The 18,383-nt window shown below is 36.7% G+C and overlaps 1 protein-coding gene across 1 annotated transcript; it reads left to right on the top strand.

The window, feature by feature from the left end:
* Positions 1 to 1,944: 1,944 nt before the first annotated feature.
* Positions 1,945 to 5,444, top strand: LOC101892368 (adhesion G-protein coupled receptor G6). The gene is made up of 2 exons (XM_059123811.1): positions 1,945 to 3,036; positions 4,367 to 5,444. The coding sequence occupies exons 1-2, from the start codon at positions 1,962 to 1,964 to the stop codon at positions 5,425 to 5,427; spliced, it is 2,136 nt and encodes a 711-aa protein (XP_058979794.1). The 5' UTR covers positions 1,945 to 1,961; the 3' UTR covers positions 5,428 to 5,444.
* The last annotated feature ends 12,939 nt before the right edge of the window (positions 5,445 to 18,383 follow it).

Raw genomic sequence — 18,383 nt, 5'->3', positions numbered from 1 at the left:
ATAAATCTTTTGTCTTGTAGCATTGCTCGTTACCGTGATACTGGTAGTGTAGCCCGACGTCAAGGAAGTGGATGGAAGAAAACAGCAATATCAGCAGAAATGGTTCGAAAAGTAAAGAAATGATTTGATGGAAACCCGCGTCGCAGTGAAATGAAATTCCAAAAAGTGAAAGAACTTACACGGCAACAGAAAGAAAATAGACTCAAAAGAGCTAAAGAGTTGCTTCGCTTGCCCGAAAGTGGTGACTTGCCGAATTTGGTTTTCTTAGATGAGAAAACATTCGTTGTCCAGCAGTTTGTAAACAAACAAAATTATCGTATCTACTTGCCAAAGAGTTCAGCTGAAAATGTGCACATTCGGTTGGCCACCAGAACTTAAGCGCCTTCCATGGTGATGGTGGGCCGCCATAACAGTCACTCTCCGCTCGTATTAATCAACCGTTGCATCGGAATAAATGCCGAATATTATTGCGAAAATATTCTGGAGGGCACTCAAACATTTTGGCCGCAGACCTTGGACATTCCAACAAGACTCAGCACCACCGCACTCAGCTCGCGCTACCCAAGAATGGTCACCAAATTAGGTACCTCGCTTCATTTCCAGCGCACAATGGCCACCAAAATCTCCGGATAAAAGTCCGTTGGACTATTGTGTCTGGAGTATTTTGAAACCAAGATTGGCACTAAAAATACCTCCTCAGGTGACCGATTGTAACAAATCTAAACTTATTCTAAAAGATGATGCTATTTCTGACATTTTTTGCTTTCGTTCAATAAAATTAAAAAATATCCTCCATCATTTGGTACAAATTTAACAATTTTCAAAAAAAAAAAAAAATCCGCTGAAAGTTCTGTTAAAATCTTAAAAATACCAAATGTAGCCGTTTATTAGAGTCTATACGACGACGTGGAACAGCATAGGCAACTTTTGTCACAAGCTATTACAATATTCAAATGCGAAACTTAAAAAAAATCTGGTTATAATGTAGCTAAAATCATCAAAATACCGAATGTAGAGAGGTACCATGGGGGTTATAAAACGTGGACCTGCACAGACAGTTTTCTGTCATAGGCTGTAGCTTCCATAATGAACTCTAAATACGTAATTTGAAACAATTCTGGCGAATAATGACGCTAAAATCATCAAAATAACGAATATTGGGAGGTACCGTTATATGGGGGCTATACGAAGACGTGGACCTGCACAAACAATTTTCAGTCATAATCTGTAGTATCCATTACGAACTTCAAATACCAAATTTGAAATAATTCCGGTAAGTAATGTCGGTAAAATCATCAAAATACCGCATACTGGGAGGTACCTTTATATGGGGGCTATGCGAAGACGTGGCCCATTTTCAATACCTGTCCTTCAGAAATAATACACATTTGAGTAAATTTTTTTTCGTTCGGAAGCTGGGGAGATTTCCACAGACGGATAGACTGACAGACGGACGGACATTAATAAATCGACATAGAATTTTATGCTGATCAAGAATATATGTACTTTGTGGGGTCTAAAATGTATATTTCGAGGTGCTACAAACGGAATCACAAACTTAATACACCCTCCATACTAAAGTGGAGGGTATAAAAAAATTTAAAAATTACGGCGTTGGACTTTGTTGCTGTTCTCTCACCCTGTAAATATATATACTTTAACTAACTTTAACTATCAAACAACCCTGCTAAAACCTGTGTACTACCACACCACAGCACTGCTATCAAAAGCGAGACTATATATAGGCTTTATTTAATTATTTTTACATCACATGAAGTCGTATTTATATATTCATATTTTTATTGCTGTTTAAAAAGATATATAGAAAAAATATACCCTGATTCTGTGGTTACGATGGTTACGATCATTTAAATATTTTTATAAAATTAAATGATCTCATTGCATTCGAGGTTAGTATAACACATTCTTGCAGTATATTTTTTCTACACAAAAGAGGCACAATGAATTTATTCTACCTAACAATACTACTATGTTTCGAATTTGGTGAAAACTTCGTACAGCGAGGTATAGAAGAAGTCTTCACGAAAGTGTCACATTCATGTGAAAAAGGAAAACGGTCATTTATGTGTGAGTCACAAAGTTTTGAAATATCTTATCTGTTGCTTAGAGATGGTCTAACACAAAGGAAAACTAATAGCTGGCCGGCAGCAAGAACTGGTGAGCTAGTGAGACCAACGGAATTCTGCCTACTGCCGACAGGCCTGCCTTTGGTGCGGAAATGTAATTCGATCGAATGTACGGCAGAGTGGGAGGAAATGAATTATGGAACTGTAACATGCATTGGTTATGAGGACGACAAAAATGCTCTGACTTTTGAACTGCAGAAACTCTATAAGGAAATAAGACACCTCCGATTTGATCGCATCTCTTTCGAAATCACTTCATATTTTCTAAATCTTTTAAATAGACGTTGTCTCAAACTTACTGCAGCAGATCTGGAAATATCATTGAGTTTGTTGCGAGTGATAACACGTTCACGGAATATTCAATTGCTTCCACAAATTGTGGAAATTGCCAATTTTCTGCTGCAAAGTGATGATGATGCCACAGCTAAATTTAATCAGTTAAGCGGCACACCTGCTCTTCTTATAACTTTGGAAAACTACCTTATTCCAATGGCAAAATCGGTCTTACCTCCTCAAAACTGCCGCAGCAACTTTGCAGATGGGAAACACTTCGGCGCGGAAAACATTAAAGTGTTCTATACATGGCCCATGTGTTCCGATGTCACGGGAATTGTGGTGTATAAAAAATCACGCATGCAGTCGTTGAAGAATGACGTAAATTACGACTTTCAATACATCTATCTGAATCAATCATTCAATGATCTTCTTTTGCAATCAAATGTTGATGTAGTGGCATATGTTCCCCAGGAGTTGTGGAAGATGGCGAAAAAGAAAAGATTCCGCCTAAAGTTCTCATGGTACAAAAATTCAAATTTCTTCTTAAATCACACAGCCAGCGACGATCAGGAAATGGGAAGTGCTTTGCTACCCGCCATATACGGTAACAAAGGTAAGTTGAAAAGTAGAATATCGAAAATGAGTGTCCCTCGCCGTTGGCCAAGTAAAAATATTAGGTGTCTCAAGGCCATATCTCAATCGGCAACCTCGTGCAACACAAAAATTAATTAAAGAAAAGATCAGTCGATTATGAAACTGAGTTAAAAATAGAAGACATGTTTCGTTTACATTGTAAAGTCACCCAAGTAGAGGTATATACAGGGTGAGATTAAAAAAACTGCTACAAAGTCCAACGTCATAATTTATACATTTTTTTTAATTTTATTGAATGAATTGGTCACCTTTGGCACAAATTATGCCCTTCAAACGGCCAATGAAACCGTCACACGCTGCCCGAATGTTGCTCTGCGATATTTTGGTCCATTCCCGGCGAAGCGCTTGCTTGAGGTGATCGACACTTTGGTATTTTTTAGTGCCAAACTTGCTTTCCAAAATATTCCAGACACAATAGTCCAACGGATTGGTATCCGGAGATTTTGGCCATTGTGCGCTGGAAATGAAGCGAGGAACCTCATTATGTAACCATTCTTGGGTAACGCTTGAATTCCATCACATATAACTTTTTTTCTAGAAAATTCTCACCAAAATGCTTTTGTACGCTTGTAAACAATACAATGAGCTGTAACTGGAATAATTTTAACAGCGGTCGGACGAGTGGCTTAGAAATGACAGCAGTCTGAAGTTGGTTGCAGTTTTTTCATCTCATCCAGTATATATCAAATTTCAGGATTTCCGCTATATTCCTTCACCCAAAACCAAATTTAATAGTATTTAGTACGTTTCGTATTTCATATTTCCCAAACCTCCTGCATATCTCAATTGCAGATACCAACAGAGAATTCAATATCAACTTTGAAGATTCCAGTTATATCGCTTCACCCAATACCTCCAACATAGATACCATCAGCAATATCAAATTTCAGATTTTTGTTTCTATCGCTTCATACAATACCAAATACAGTACTATCCACCACTTTTCGTTCAATTATAGTACACATTTCCGAGACCACCTCCATATTTCAGATTTCAACCAATATATGTTTTATTCCTTCCCAAAAACGAGATTTTGCATACAACAGAAGAAGCAATCCCCATCAATTTTAGTGGAAATCCACTTAGCTCAAGAAAGACTTGGCCCCATATATTATTTCGATCCGATTGCAAAGCATAAACACACCCAAATAAACGTGACGTATTTCGCACAAATTCCCATTATAAAAGTTCATGTTATTTGCTTGCCTTTTTTCTCTCCTCACTGGTTTGAATAAAACCATTTACTTCTATATTCTTCCTCGTTAATCTGTTTCTTTTACATTTTCTAGATTTACAACCAAAATATATCCCTCTCCCTGTGGATGAGACTAACTCCAATGGACATTTTCAATGTTTTCAGTGGCAAGGTTCTTTCTGGAGATTGGCACAACCAACAACCGTGGAAAACTCTACATACCTAGCATTATGCCGAAATAGAGTCAAAGCGACAAAACAACTGTCGTTGGAAAGTGATAAGTCAACACTGTCATCGAATTTGAATATCCTCCGGTTTGTACGTTCCATTATTGGCTGCATTTTGTCACTGTTCGGTTTATTCTGTATCTTTCTAACGGCACTTTTCTACGACAACTGGCGTCATCAGTTTTCGAATAAGCTCCTTCTCAACATAAGCGCAATTCTTTTGCTTGTCACCAGCTATTTTATGCTACTCAATATGCCAAATATTCGTGCGGCCATCGATCACGTTGAGCATCCAAAGCGTTGCATAGCTGTGGGAGCATTCTTCCAGTACTCCATGTTGGTGTTGTTCTTGTGGATGTTGTTTATAGCAGTCTTGCAGTATAAGCGCTATGTTCGAGTTTTTGCAGCAAAAGTGGCCAGACATACTATAGTCGGCTATGCCTTGGCTGCATGGTGTCTCCCATTGATACCGACACTATTGGTGACATGGCTGGACTCACAGTCATATATGCGATCTCTACATGATCGCACCGAGGGTCATTTCATGTGTCATCCAAGTGGATTCAGTTGGCTTTTGGGTATATTGCTGCCCGCGTCCAGCATCATGTTAATCTGTTTTGGCATTTTTGGCTACATCCTATGGAACATACGGCGCGCATCGAAGAAATTTCATTCTACGCTGGAGCGTGATGATGTTATTCTACATGTCCACCGTTCGGCCATTTTAATTTTAGTCCTAAGTATAACATGGATTTTCGGACTACTGGGTCACATGGAAACTTTTGGCTTTTTCGAGGTATTATTTTGCTTTACATCAACGTTACAGGGTTTCTTTCTGTTTGCCTATTTTGTGGTAATGGATAAAAATGCTCGTCAATTCTGGCGAAAATATTTATGCGCTGGAAATTATAGCTATAGTGTGGAATAATTATACCTATGGTGTGTGAAAATTGAAAAAAAAAAAATAAAAAAACATGAAAATATGAATTAAAGTTGAAGGGGCCATGCGTTGTCTTTAATGCTAAATTTGCGCTCGAAGGCACGCCGATAATGTTAACATTGGGAAGAAACGATTTAAATATATTTTGTTCATTCAAACTTTTAACCCTTTAAGGGGTAGGTTCGAAGGAGTGTACCGATAAACTCCATATTCACATCATATCTTTGTTTGAGAGAAATATTTAGATAAGTTTGAAGAGAATCATTGAAAAAAATTATGACACTTTGTAGGGTACTTTAGGGGTTGAGCAAAATGTTGAGGTATCAGAAGGATTGGGCCGATATATTCCATCTTCATACGATGTCTTTTGTTGATAGAAATATTGGGTTATGTCAAGTTTGAAAGTAATCCGATGATAATTTCGCATTTTATGAGCGTCATGGTAATTCAAAATTTTCGAATCGTTGAAGTAAAGAAAGAAGTGATCCAATCGACATCTTGTGTTGGTAGAAATATTACGATAAGTCAAGTTTGAATAGAATCGGATGCTTATTCATGACCGTCATGTATATTCAAAATTTGGCTATTTGACCCGTTGGGTGGGAGAGGTACCAAAAGGAGTGGCCTGATTTATCCCATAGATGGTCTGTCAGAGATTCTGACGTATATAACGTATCATACATACGTCGAAAAGTCGTAAGCCTACCTAATGATAAGAGTTTTTGACAGAAACGTGGTGGTACAAAGGCATATAATATGTGGCGGATGGCGGTGGATATAATAGATGGTGTGGCGCCGTTTTTTGCGATATCAGAATAACATATTTGTATAATGGATTTTTGGCATGTCGTCGGCCATCTATTTCTTGTTCGAGGCATTAAAAGGTAATATCCAATTTGCCCAATCTTTACAGTTTTATGTCTTTGGAAAAACTCCAGCTTGAGGTTTTATGCTCTCTGCAGTAACTTTGCAAGATTTTGAAGACTTACACAAGGAAACTAACCTCATTAACCCATTACCGCCCACTGTCCCCATATGAGGACACCTATTGAAAGGCTGATAACTCTGACTTAAACCGTTATATATCTTAAAGTAAAAATACATATCACTTCTTTTGGCTCAATTGAGATTATTATCGGGGGCACGTGTGACTAAATAAAAAATAGAGCAATTTATAGTGTTTTTAATTTCGTATTTCGATCGGGTTTACTTTGCTAAGACTATTTGAGTATTTTTATTTAATTCAAGTGTTCTACAGTTATTTAAACTTCTTAAATATATTGTAATTACTCTATTTACAAGAAGCGCGCAATACATTTAATTTTAACAAAAAGAGAAAAATTTTATAAGTAGGACTGTCCCCAATTGGGGATAATGGGCGAAACTAGTAATAAATTTAACAATTTTACAAGGTTTCTATTGTCTTCATTATGGCGTATGGAAAGATTTTTAGAGGTCAAAATGACTTTTTGCGACTTCAAGAAGATGCTAATTACATAATGGAAAACGATGACGATGAGGCATATGATATATTAGTTATGCCACCAGATCCTGCCTCTGTAAGTGATGCCGACCAAGGTAATGAAGACAATTTATTGTGTACAAATATGCCAAGTGATGTGCCGGGTACTATTGAAATTGTGGGCAACCGGTACAATACGAGAAAATAGAACAAAAAAGTTTCCACTTGTACCGGTAAAAAATATGAAAAACAAGTAAGCAAAGGCTACAGTCGAGCGGGGCCGACCGTTGAATACCCTACAACACTATAATAAACGATACAGTTTATATAGGCGAGATACTCGAAAGAATTGCACAAGATATTGTGACAAATAATAAAAGAAAACCATCAGGTTTCGTTCTCTAATTTTCGAATAATAGCAATTTAAACTAATTTGTTCCTTTCCAAATTACTGGTAGATGTTGCACGTAAATGGTCTTCCTAGATCTGGAACCAATATTTCCCAAAGACCCATAATCTCTCAGAAGTGGCAAAAGATTAACATTTATTATTGGTTTTTGACTGAAACCCCATTTGACTATATTCTTCAACGAAATCAACGTTAACGAAATAGTCAGAAGTGCGTCTTTCCTGTATTTGTGAATTCTCCAAAATGTCACTGGAATGGACATTTTCGTATTTTGTCTACAAAAGTTGGCAAACTATTTCACACATTGAATATTTTTGGATGGCCATCCAAAACTGCTTGGCTTTTGCAATGTCCGGTAACCCCCATTCAAATGTGCCTGAGGATCGGGCGATAATTACGACCTGCTGACAATTTTGCAGTTTTTTGGTCCATTTCAACCCCTAAATATATAGCGATCATCTCCAAAAAGAGTAGGCATCTATTCTGACCCTCATCTTATCCCCATGCGAAATTGTATATGATATCCTGATATCCTAACTACTTAGTTTTGTTAGCTGTAGAAATATTACCAAGTGTTTAATTGAAAATGAAAATATGCCAAAATTATGACAAAATTGAAAAAATATGAGAAAATTTTACAAAATCAATATTTTCAGCTTTAGAGAGATATTTTTATGCGATTTAGGCGTTTTTTCTTTTCTGCCGAGAGGTCATTTTGAATTAATGAGAACTGTCGAAATCAGTTCAGCCGTTCTCGACATAAAAGAGATCTTTCAAGCATATCTTCTTTGATAGACATATATGTCGCACATATTTTGCTATATATCCGATTTGTTGGATGTTAACATCAATGTAAAGATCAGGAGTAACCCTGTCGTGGCTTTGTGATTTCGCCGGGATTTAAAATATTCGAGGTTTAATGAAAAATTTCGAATTTTTTCAATGCAAAAGATGTGGTCTATTTTACCCGCTAAATATAATCCGATGACCACCCAATTTGGTGGGCTTCTTCCCCGCCCTAAAGCTACATGCGAAATTCCGCGTCGATTGGTCTATAATTGCGACCTGTATAGCTACTGCAAAATCCGACATTTTTCAGTATTTGGTCCATTTCAACCCCTAAACATTTGGCGATCATCTCCAAAGGAAATAGGGTTCTATTCTGACATTAACCCCACCTACATTTTAAATTTCGTGAAGATCGGGCCATAATTGGGACCTTTAGAGTGATGACAAATTAACATGGACAGACGGACGGACGGACATATATACTTTCCTATATGGGAAACCACTATTTCGAGGTGTTACATAAATTCTGGCCCAATCAAACTTATAATACCCCTAACACATAGTGTTGTAGGGTATAAAAACATTAAGTTCGGCCGGGCCAAACTTTTAATACCCCCCACCTTAGCGTAATGGAAACATTAGAGCCTATATACCAATTTTTAGATATATTCATGGGAAAATGTGCCAAAAATCATCAAAATACCGAATATCGGGAAATACGGCTATATCGGGCTATACAAAAACGTAGACCTATACATACAGTGTTTCGCCAAAAGAGCTAGAACCCATTAAGACCAACAAATACCAATTTTAGACAAATACGTGTAAAATGTGACAAAAAGCATCAAAATACCGAATATGGGGAGGTACCGTTATATGGGGGCTATACCAAATCGTGGACCTATAAATGCAATGTTTCGCCCAAGGAGCTAGAACCAATTAAGACCAACAAATACCAATTTTCAGAAAAATACGTGAAAAATGTGACAAAAATCATCAAAATACCGAATATCGGGAGGTACCGTTATATGGGGACTATACCAAAACGTGGCCCTATATTTACAATGATTCGCCACATGAACTGGGACTCATCATGACCTACAACTACCAATTTTTCGAGAACTCCGTGAAAAAATGTGTCAAAAAGCATCAAAATACCGAATATGGGGAGGTACCATTATATAGGGATTATACCAAAACGTGGACCTGTACATACAATGTTTCGCCACACGAACTAGGTCCCATTATGATCTACACATACCAATTTTTAGACAAATCAGTGAAAAAATGTGGCAAAAACCATCAAAATACCGAATATCGGGAGGCACCGTTATATGGGGGGTATACCAAATCGTGGACCCATACATGCTATGTTTCGCCACCGGAGCTGGAACCTATTATGACCAACTAATACCAATTTTTTGACAAATCCGTGAAAAAATGTGGCAAATATAATCAAAATACCGAATATCAGGAGGTACCGTTATATGGGGACTATACCAAAACGTGGACCGATATATCTCATTTTCAATACCAACCATCCTAGACACAATATAAATTGCCCTGCTAAACTTTGGTGCTCTACGTCAAATAATCTGGGCTGTATCGTGATTTAAACAGACAGACGGACGAACAGACAGACAGACAGACGGACATCGATAAATCGACTTTGAATTTTATGCTGATTATGAATATATATACATTATGGGGTATACGACGAATAATTAGACATGTTACAAACGGAATGACAAAGTTAATTATTATTATTATTTTATTTCGTCTTTTGTTTTTTTTTTCCATTATGTCGAGAATATGATGTCATGTAAATAGCCTCCGCCACAGTTTATTGTCATTTGAGCCCTTTTCATGGCATTTTCCATCACTTTGGCCAGAGCTTCCAGTGATAGGTCCTCACATTCTTGACGTATATTGTATTTAAAAGCTGAAAGAGTCGGAGGCTTGTTGACATAATACAGCGCATTCAAAAAAATTCCACATAAAAAAAAAAAAAAATAAAAAACAAAAACCCTCACAAAAAGAAATCTGGAACGGTCAAATCAGGCGATCTTGCTGGCCAAAAAAAATCGCCAAAACGGGAGATTAGATTGTGGCACGTGCAGTGTGTGCCGTTGCACCGTCCTGTTGGTATCACATGTTTTCCAAACCCAACTCATCAAGTTGTGGCAAGAAGAAGTCGTTGATCATTGCTTTGTGACGCTCACCGTTCAAAGTAACAGTTTGGCCCGCGGCGTCAGCGAAGAAGGAAGTTGCGATGACTCCTCTAGCGAAAACACCACCCCTTACATTGACTTTGAGCGGATGTAATGGCTATTTGTGGGTTACACGCGGATTTTCAGTGCCCCTAAGGCATAAATCTTGCTTATTTTCGTATCCGATAAATTGAAAAAGGCCCTCATCACTCATGATTAATTATTTATGTTAGACGCGATTGGCGATCAGCAGCTAACAGCTGATGCATCATCTCTACTTTGTACGGAAACATCTTCAAAACTTGTACCAAAATTCGCTGTATAGACCCTCGGTTAATACCCCTTTGTGTGGCACGTCGTCTGTTCACTGTCGACGGCGCGTGCATGGCATCCTCGGCTACATCAGCAATATTCTCTGCAGAACGGATACTCCGGGCCTGCCACGTGTGGCAGCTTCTTTTGTTGTGGAAGCCTTTTCGAGGCGTGCGAGACGACCGATTATTTATCAAATAAATAGTGACCAATATTCTGTATTCTGGAACAGTGTAGCGTAACATTTTTGATTAACGTGTATTTCTCATGTGTTTACTACAAAAATTTCAAAACAGAACTGACATTAGGGCCAATTGTAAAATTTATAGCATTTTCTGATAGGAGGATTACTTCTACGCCACCTTGTATATGAAACGTTAAGGTCTATGTTCATAATTTACAATTTGAAATTGTTATACTATTATACAAACCGCAATCTCATGTTGACTTCATGACCGATATGGTAACACTTAATATTGGTTTGAGAACATGAAATACATAAATAGGGTTGCCAGTTCATTTTTGCTACATTTATTGTAGTTCAGACAACAACCAACATTTTACATTTCCACCAACTACTTTACTGTTATAATGAGCAAAGACTTAAACCAACAAACATATCGTCTGTATTATGCTCGAGCATTTATACCCAGTACCACACTGTGATACACTGTGGTTTGTTTGTAACACGCAAAAGGAAATAAGACAGTTCCTTTAGATGATCTCCTCAGAATCATATTTTGAGTCGATTTATGCATGTCCGTCCATCTGTCTATGTATGTTTGTAAAAACAATTTAAAAAGTATTAATTGGTTCTGCCGACAGACAAATACCCTCAGCCGTTGTTCGATTATTCAAATATATTTTGACTTCTGTTATGATTATTCATATCAGAAGGGGGTCCGCAGATTAATATCATCTTCACAACAGATCTTGTATTAACAAAAATGTTTGTATGTGTAAAATTTGGGGAGAGTTGGATGCCTATTTCGCTCTCTTTAAGCGTTTTATTTTTCAAAATCTTGAACCCTATGTGGGGCAGGTAGCAAAAGAAATTGTCCGATCTCCACCATCTTTATATTAGATCTTGTGTGGATGGAAATATTGAAATGTACCAAGTCTGGAATGAAATCGGATGTTAATTTCGCGTTTTATGAGCTTCATGGCTATTTAAAATGTTGAACCTTTGTGGGGGAGGTATCAGAAGGTATGGACCGATACATCCCATCTTCACAACAGATCTTGTGTTAGTAGAAATTATGGGATGTGTATGAGAACTTGATGCTTATGTCGCGTTATATGACCTTCATGGATATTCAAAATTTTGACCCTTTGTAGGGGAGGTACCAGAAGGAATGGAACGATCTCTACCGTTTTTATAAAAGATAATTAGTTGATGGAAATATTCAGATGTGCCAAGTCTGGAATGAAATCGGATGTTAATTTCGCGTTTTATGAGTTTAATGGATATTTAAAATTTCGACCTTTTATGGGGGAGGGACCAGAAGGAGTAGACCGATTTTGCCCATCTTAACACCAGGTGTTGGGTTAATAAAAATATTGGGATGTGTGAAATTTGAAGACAATCGGACTCTTAAATCACATTTTATAAGAGTTGTAATTTTTCAAAAGTTTAACCTTTTGTGGGAGAGGTACTTGAGTATTGCGCATTTTCGCCCCTGACCTAGAACTGACGCATATATTATGATTCACTAAGTTGGATCAAAATCGGATTATCTCTTTTTGTGCAGAAAATATATTTTTTTTAAAATTCCGATCTTTTGTGGGGGAGGTACCAGAAGGAGTGGACCGATATTGCCCATCTCCGAACACGATCTAAGTTTGACAAAAAAAAATACGATGTACCAAATTTGGACTAAATCGGACAGACAGACGGACGGACATAGCTAGACCGACTCCAAATGTCCTAAAACGTTTTGACCGTATCAAATGATACATACCGTCGCTGTGTAATTATGTTGAGGGCGTAATTATGTTTTAAAATTTCGATAACATCATAAATTTAAATTTTGAAAAAATATATATGAAGGATTGGATATAAACTTGGATTTTTACCGAACTATTTCTCAGAACATTGAAATTTTTAAATTTCAAAATAGTATACGGCATTTTCCATCATTTTGGCTAAACCTTCCGGCGATAGGTCCTCAAATTCTTGACGGATATTATATTTAAGAGCTGAAAGAGTCTGAGCCTTGTTGGCATAAATCCGGGACTTAAAAAGCCCCACAAAATGAAGTCTGGAGCGGTCAAATCAGGCGATATTGCCGACCAGTACAAATTACCAAAACGGAGATTAGCGACCGAGAAATGCATCCTTTACCACATCAATTGTGGCACGTACAGTGTGTGCTGTTGCACGCTCATGTTGGAACCACATGTTTTCCAAAACCATCTTATCAAGTTGCGGCAAAAAATATAGTTAAAAAGAATTTTGTAGCGCTCACCATTCACAGTAAACCTTTGGCCTCGACGTCTTTGAAAAAAATGTCCCATGACCACTTCAGCGAAAATAGCACACCATACAGTGACATTGAGCTTGTTACACGCGGTTTTTCAGAGCCCCGGAATCGTAAATTTAGTTTATTTACGGTCCCGCTAAGACGAAAAAGACTCCCATCACTCTTTTTTTGATGAAAAATCATCTTATTCTTGTTGGTGATTAAGGATGGATTGAGTGTATGTTACACACGATTAGTGGTCAGCAGCTAACAGCTGATGCGCCATCTGGACTTTGTACGGAAACATCTTCAGATCTTGTACCAAAATTCGACCATCGACTGATAAACATTTGCGTGACACGTCGTCTGGTCAATGTTGACGGCGCTTCCATGATATCCTCGGCTACAGCAGTAATATTCTCTACAAAACGGATACTCCGTTCCAGTCTGCTACGCCTGACAGCATCTTTTTTTGTGCCGTCGCAGTGTTTCTCCAGTTGGCGTTGGACGGCCAGAAAAGCTACGACAAAAATCACGTTGTGCCAAAGTGACCGACCGATTATTTGTCAAATAAATAGTGACCAATAATCCGCGTTTTGGAGTAGTGTAGCGTAACATTTTTATTAACGTGTTTTTCGCATGTGTTTACTACAAAAATTTCAAAAAAGAACTGACATTAGGGGCTAATCGTAAGTTTTATAGCATTTTCTGATAGGATGATTACCTTTGCGCCAACTTATATATATTAAAAAATAAAAAATTTAAAAATTTACTGTTATATTGCAAATAGACCCGGAAATTATACTCGATGGTACACTCTCTTATTGTCCTTGAGAAGTTTTAGAAAAAGTCAACTATTAAACAAATTAATTGATCAAAATTTCCCATATTCAATTTGAAACAAGTAAGAAAAGGCTATAGTCGTGCGGAGCAAACTATGTTATACCCTACAACAAATTCATATGGGAAGATTTCGCTTTTGAAATTAGGATTTTGACTAGGGACTCCGTCGGGCTGTTAGTTTTTGTAGTCCATGTTATAGCTAAATATAATCCAATGGTCATCTAAAATGCTAGAATTCTTCCCTGTCCTTAACTCTCTTCACAGGCGTGTCGATTGGTACAATTGTGTGATCGAAAAAACATTTCTGTTTTTTGGTTAATTTGAACCCCTAAATATTTTGCAATCATCTCCAAAAGCAAGAGGCCCATCTGTATCTCTAAATTTAGACTCATCTATACGATTTGCTTGTCTATGATATTTAGCTATATTCGTCAATGAAATCAGCATAAAAAAGCCAGACGTTCGACTTTTGTGTATTTCGGATATCATCTGTAAGCAATGTTGGTATTATTTCAGACAAAATTAGTGGTCCATTCTACCCGCTGTCCTAATCTCTAAGTTCATGCGAGATTTCGTGTCATTTTGTTTCTATTTGTGGCGTTGTGGGTCCATTTCGACCCCTTATATATTGCAGACATATTTGAAAACAATAGGCCTAGCCCTTCTGAGCCCAACCCTACCCTTGTGAAAATTTTCCTGAGGATCGGACGATAATAGCCCCATGCTAACTTTCGCTATAATTGCGACCTGTAGAGGACCTACAAAATCAGGATATTTTTCAGTTTTTGGTCCATTTCAACCTAAATATTATGCGATCATCTCCAAAAGAAATAGGGTTCTATTCTGACCCTAGCCCCACCTCCATTCTAAATTTCGTGAAAATCGGGCCATAATTGCGACCTGTAGAGTGATTACAAATTAACATGGACAGACAGGACGGATTTACATAGCTAGATCGACTCAGCTCGACGAGATAGGAAGATCCATATATACTTTCCTATGTGGGAAACGAATATTACGTGGTGTTACATAATTTTTGGCCCAATCAAACTTATAATACCCCCAACACACAGTGTTGAAGGAAGGGTATAATTACAACCTTATTTTGTATTGTCCTAATTATACCCTGCACCACAAGGTGGTCAGGTTATTATATCTTTGTGCATTTGTTTGTAACAGGCAAAAGGAAACGAGATAGACCCATAGTTCCTTTTGATGATCTGCATAGAATCACATTCTGAGTCGATTTATGCATGTCCGTCCGTCCGCCTGTCCATGTATTTTTGTAAACAAAGTACAGTTCGCATTTATTGCCCTAACCAGATGAATTTTTGCATAAATCATTTGGTTGGCCCAAGGACGAACCCTATTGAAATTGGAGATCAAAATTTAGATATAGCTCCCATATATATCTTCGTCCGATTTGCCTTTTATTGTGCACCAAACGTGTATTATCAGTCCGAATAGTATGGAATAGTATACACGTACGATCAAATTGGACCTGAAAATAAATATGCCAAATTTGATCGAAATCGGTTCAGATATAGCTATAGCTCTCATATATATTATTCATCCGATTTGTTATTTTTGTCCTCCGCAGCCGTAATATGCACTCTGTAACAACAAACTTTGGGCAAATATATCAAATGCAGCTAAGAAATACATTTGCTAAATTTTATCGAGATCGGTTCCGATTTGGATATATATCCCACATATAACTTCGTCCGATTTACCTTTTATTGTGCACCAAACGTCTGATATTTGCCCAAATGGGACTTTGGCACTTACGACCGAATTGAGTCTAGAAGCTAGTATGCCAAATTTGATGAAGATCGGTTCAGATATAGCTATAGCTCCCATATATATTGTTCATCCGATTTGTAGTATTTGTTACCCACAGCCGTAATATGCACTCTGTAACAACGATATTCAGGGAAATATATCAAATGCAGCTCAGAAATATCTTTGCCAAATTTTATCGAGATCGCTTCAGATTTGGATATATCTCCCATATATATCTTTATCCCATTTCAAATTAATTGTGCACCAAATGGGCAATACAAGTCCGAATTTAAAAGATACAAATGCTTCGGCATTTTTAGTCCTTTGAATTTTAAATTATAATTATAATCATAGCGTGTATGATTGAATTCACTCATAAAAACTTTTAATTATTAAGTGGCCCCGCCCGACTTTAGGACTTTCTTTACTGGTTTTTTAGTTCCAACCTTGCTTTTAAAAATACTCCAGGCACAATAGTCCATTTTTTCCGAAAAATGTATGTCCGAAAATGTATGTCAGATATTCCTTAAAATATATAATCCACGATCATAGTAGTGTTATTCATTGAAATTTATTCTCTGAATACTCAAGAGCGCATAGCTTCGGGTATCATTGAGAAACTGTTTCTTCACTGATTAAATAAATAAGAAAAAACAAATTGTATTTTAAAATATATATTTATTTTCTTATTTTACCAAACAATAGCATTTATTTGGACATCATAGGTTCATAAATTTTTGTTAAATATGTGTGTGTGTGTGTCCTTAAATACAATACATACAGTAGATGTGTTATTCAATACTAAAACATACATTTTGGTAGGTAATTATGTATGCATATATGTACATACATCTATAGATATCTATGCGACTACATACTTACTTGTAGACAAATGATTATGATTGTTTGTTTTAATAAAACAAAAGAGAATTCTACAAGTAGGTCTTTTGTCTCATAACGCCTTGGCTTAGCTTTGGGATTTGTTCTTCTAACAATTAACCTTAAAGTAGTAGATCTCTATATGTAAAATTTATGATAATTGCATTTAGATTTAGATATATACGTATAATATTTGTACACACTCATAAATATGTATATGTATGTTGTTGCACATAAACTTTGCTTGAGGGTTTTGTTTGTGGGTGGGAGGGAGTTTGGCTTTGGTTAGATTTCATTCAAAGTAAGCATTTTTGGAAAATCGAAAAGTTTAATTGGTCTCTGACCACATTTTCTTTCAATGCTGTGTAGATTTAGTTTCTTTGAACTACTTGAAATGCATTTTTCTCTGGGGTTTTTGATATGCTGACAGATTGTTTTGTTCTTCTTGTGTGGCTGGGTTTGTTTAGCTCATTTGTTGTTTAGGTTTTTTTTTTTTTTTTTGGTTTTTGTTATGCAATATTTCATCAGAAAATTATATAAAAAATAAATAATAAAAAAATACACATTGAAAAATATAAGCATACGAATCATTTTGTAAAGCCATTATTAGAAAAGTGAGATGGGAAACTATATTCATTTCGTGTGAGATTTAAGAATTTTTTTCCTAAAATTATAGCACTATGTAGTGTGAAATACTAGAAAAATTAAAATATCAGAATATAATAGACGTGCATGTACCCGGTATTTGTACCGAAAATGCACATTATATTGAGTTTGAAAAATTTTTTTAATCAAAACTTCATACATCGTAATAAATTTTCAGATTTTCAAGGTTTTATATATTATTCAAGTGTTTTCTTCACACAAAGAAGTATTGAAAATCTTTCATTTTCAACTTTACAGAGGAGGCTATTAATGGAACCTAGAAACTAATAGTGATCTCAATATCAAATTTCATTCCAATCTTCCTCTCTACATCCTAAACGCCAACAATGATCCGAAATTGGTACCATTTAGAACTTTTCGAAAAATTATAGTATCCACTTGAAACACAGATTCCAGCTCTATACATTCACTCAATACCAAATATACACACATTTTTGAACCACCACCATATATCCAGGCTACACATTAACAGCGACCCTATTACCAAATTTAAGATTTCAAGAACATTGTGTTAGTCCAATACCGAATTGTACCAAATATATTACTATTTTTATGCATTTGTAGTACACATTAGCAAGTCACCTAATTACAAACATACCGCCGACAGATATCCCAATTTTTATAGGGCAATTTTTATATGTGCAGGGTTGCCCATATTCGACGGACCCATATGTCAACGCCATAACTTTTGACAGAGATGTCACATCGCTTAATGACATACCGCGTTTGAAGCGTCAGTCCAAGCAGATTTTTACAATGAACCAATACATGCCACGCGTGCGCTCTGAAATAGTTGAAATTCACATTCAACAGAAGAAGTCAATAGTGAAAACTCTACGTGCTTTTAAAACATTAAAAACTGTGAGAAGTGCGCCTTCTAAGAACACCATTAAGCGTTTATACGAAAAATTTTCGACTGGTAAGGCTCTTTCTAATCCGTAGAGGCCATATAAAAGTCGACCAAGGCCGAGAATATCGCTGCCGTACGAGCCAGTGTTGAGAGGTCCCCAAGAACATCCCAAAAACACCGTTCTCGGCAGTTGGGCATGGCTCGGTCCACTTTACAACGGATTATTCGCATTGATTTGCATTTGTTCCCGTACAAAATTCAATTGACGCAAAGAATGTTG

The sequence above is a fragment of the Musca domestica genome, unplaced genomic scaffold (genome assembly GCF_030504385.1).
Source record: "Musca domestica strain aabys unplaced genomic scaffold, Musca_domestica.polishedcontigs.V.1.1 1, whole genome shotgun sequence".
Classification (NCBI taxonomy): Eukaryota; Metazoa; Arthropoda; class Insecta; order Diptera; family Muscidae; genus Musca; species Musca domestica.
This window is presented reverse-complemented; position numbering and strand designations above follow the sequence as displayed.

Coding starts and splice junctions, on each gene's coding strand:
- LOC101892368 (XM_059123811.1), top strand. CDS start 1,962: ATGAATTTATTCTACCTAACAATACTACTATGTTTCGAATTTGGTGAA. Junction 3,037..4,366: donor CGCCATATACGGTAACAAAG/GTAAGTTGAAAA, acceptor TACATTTTCTAG/ATTTACAACCAAAATATATC.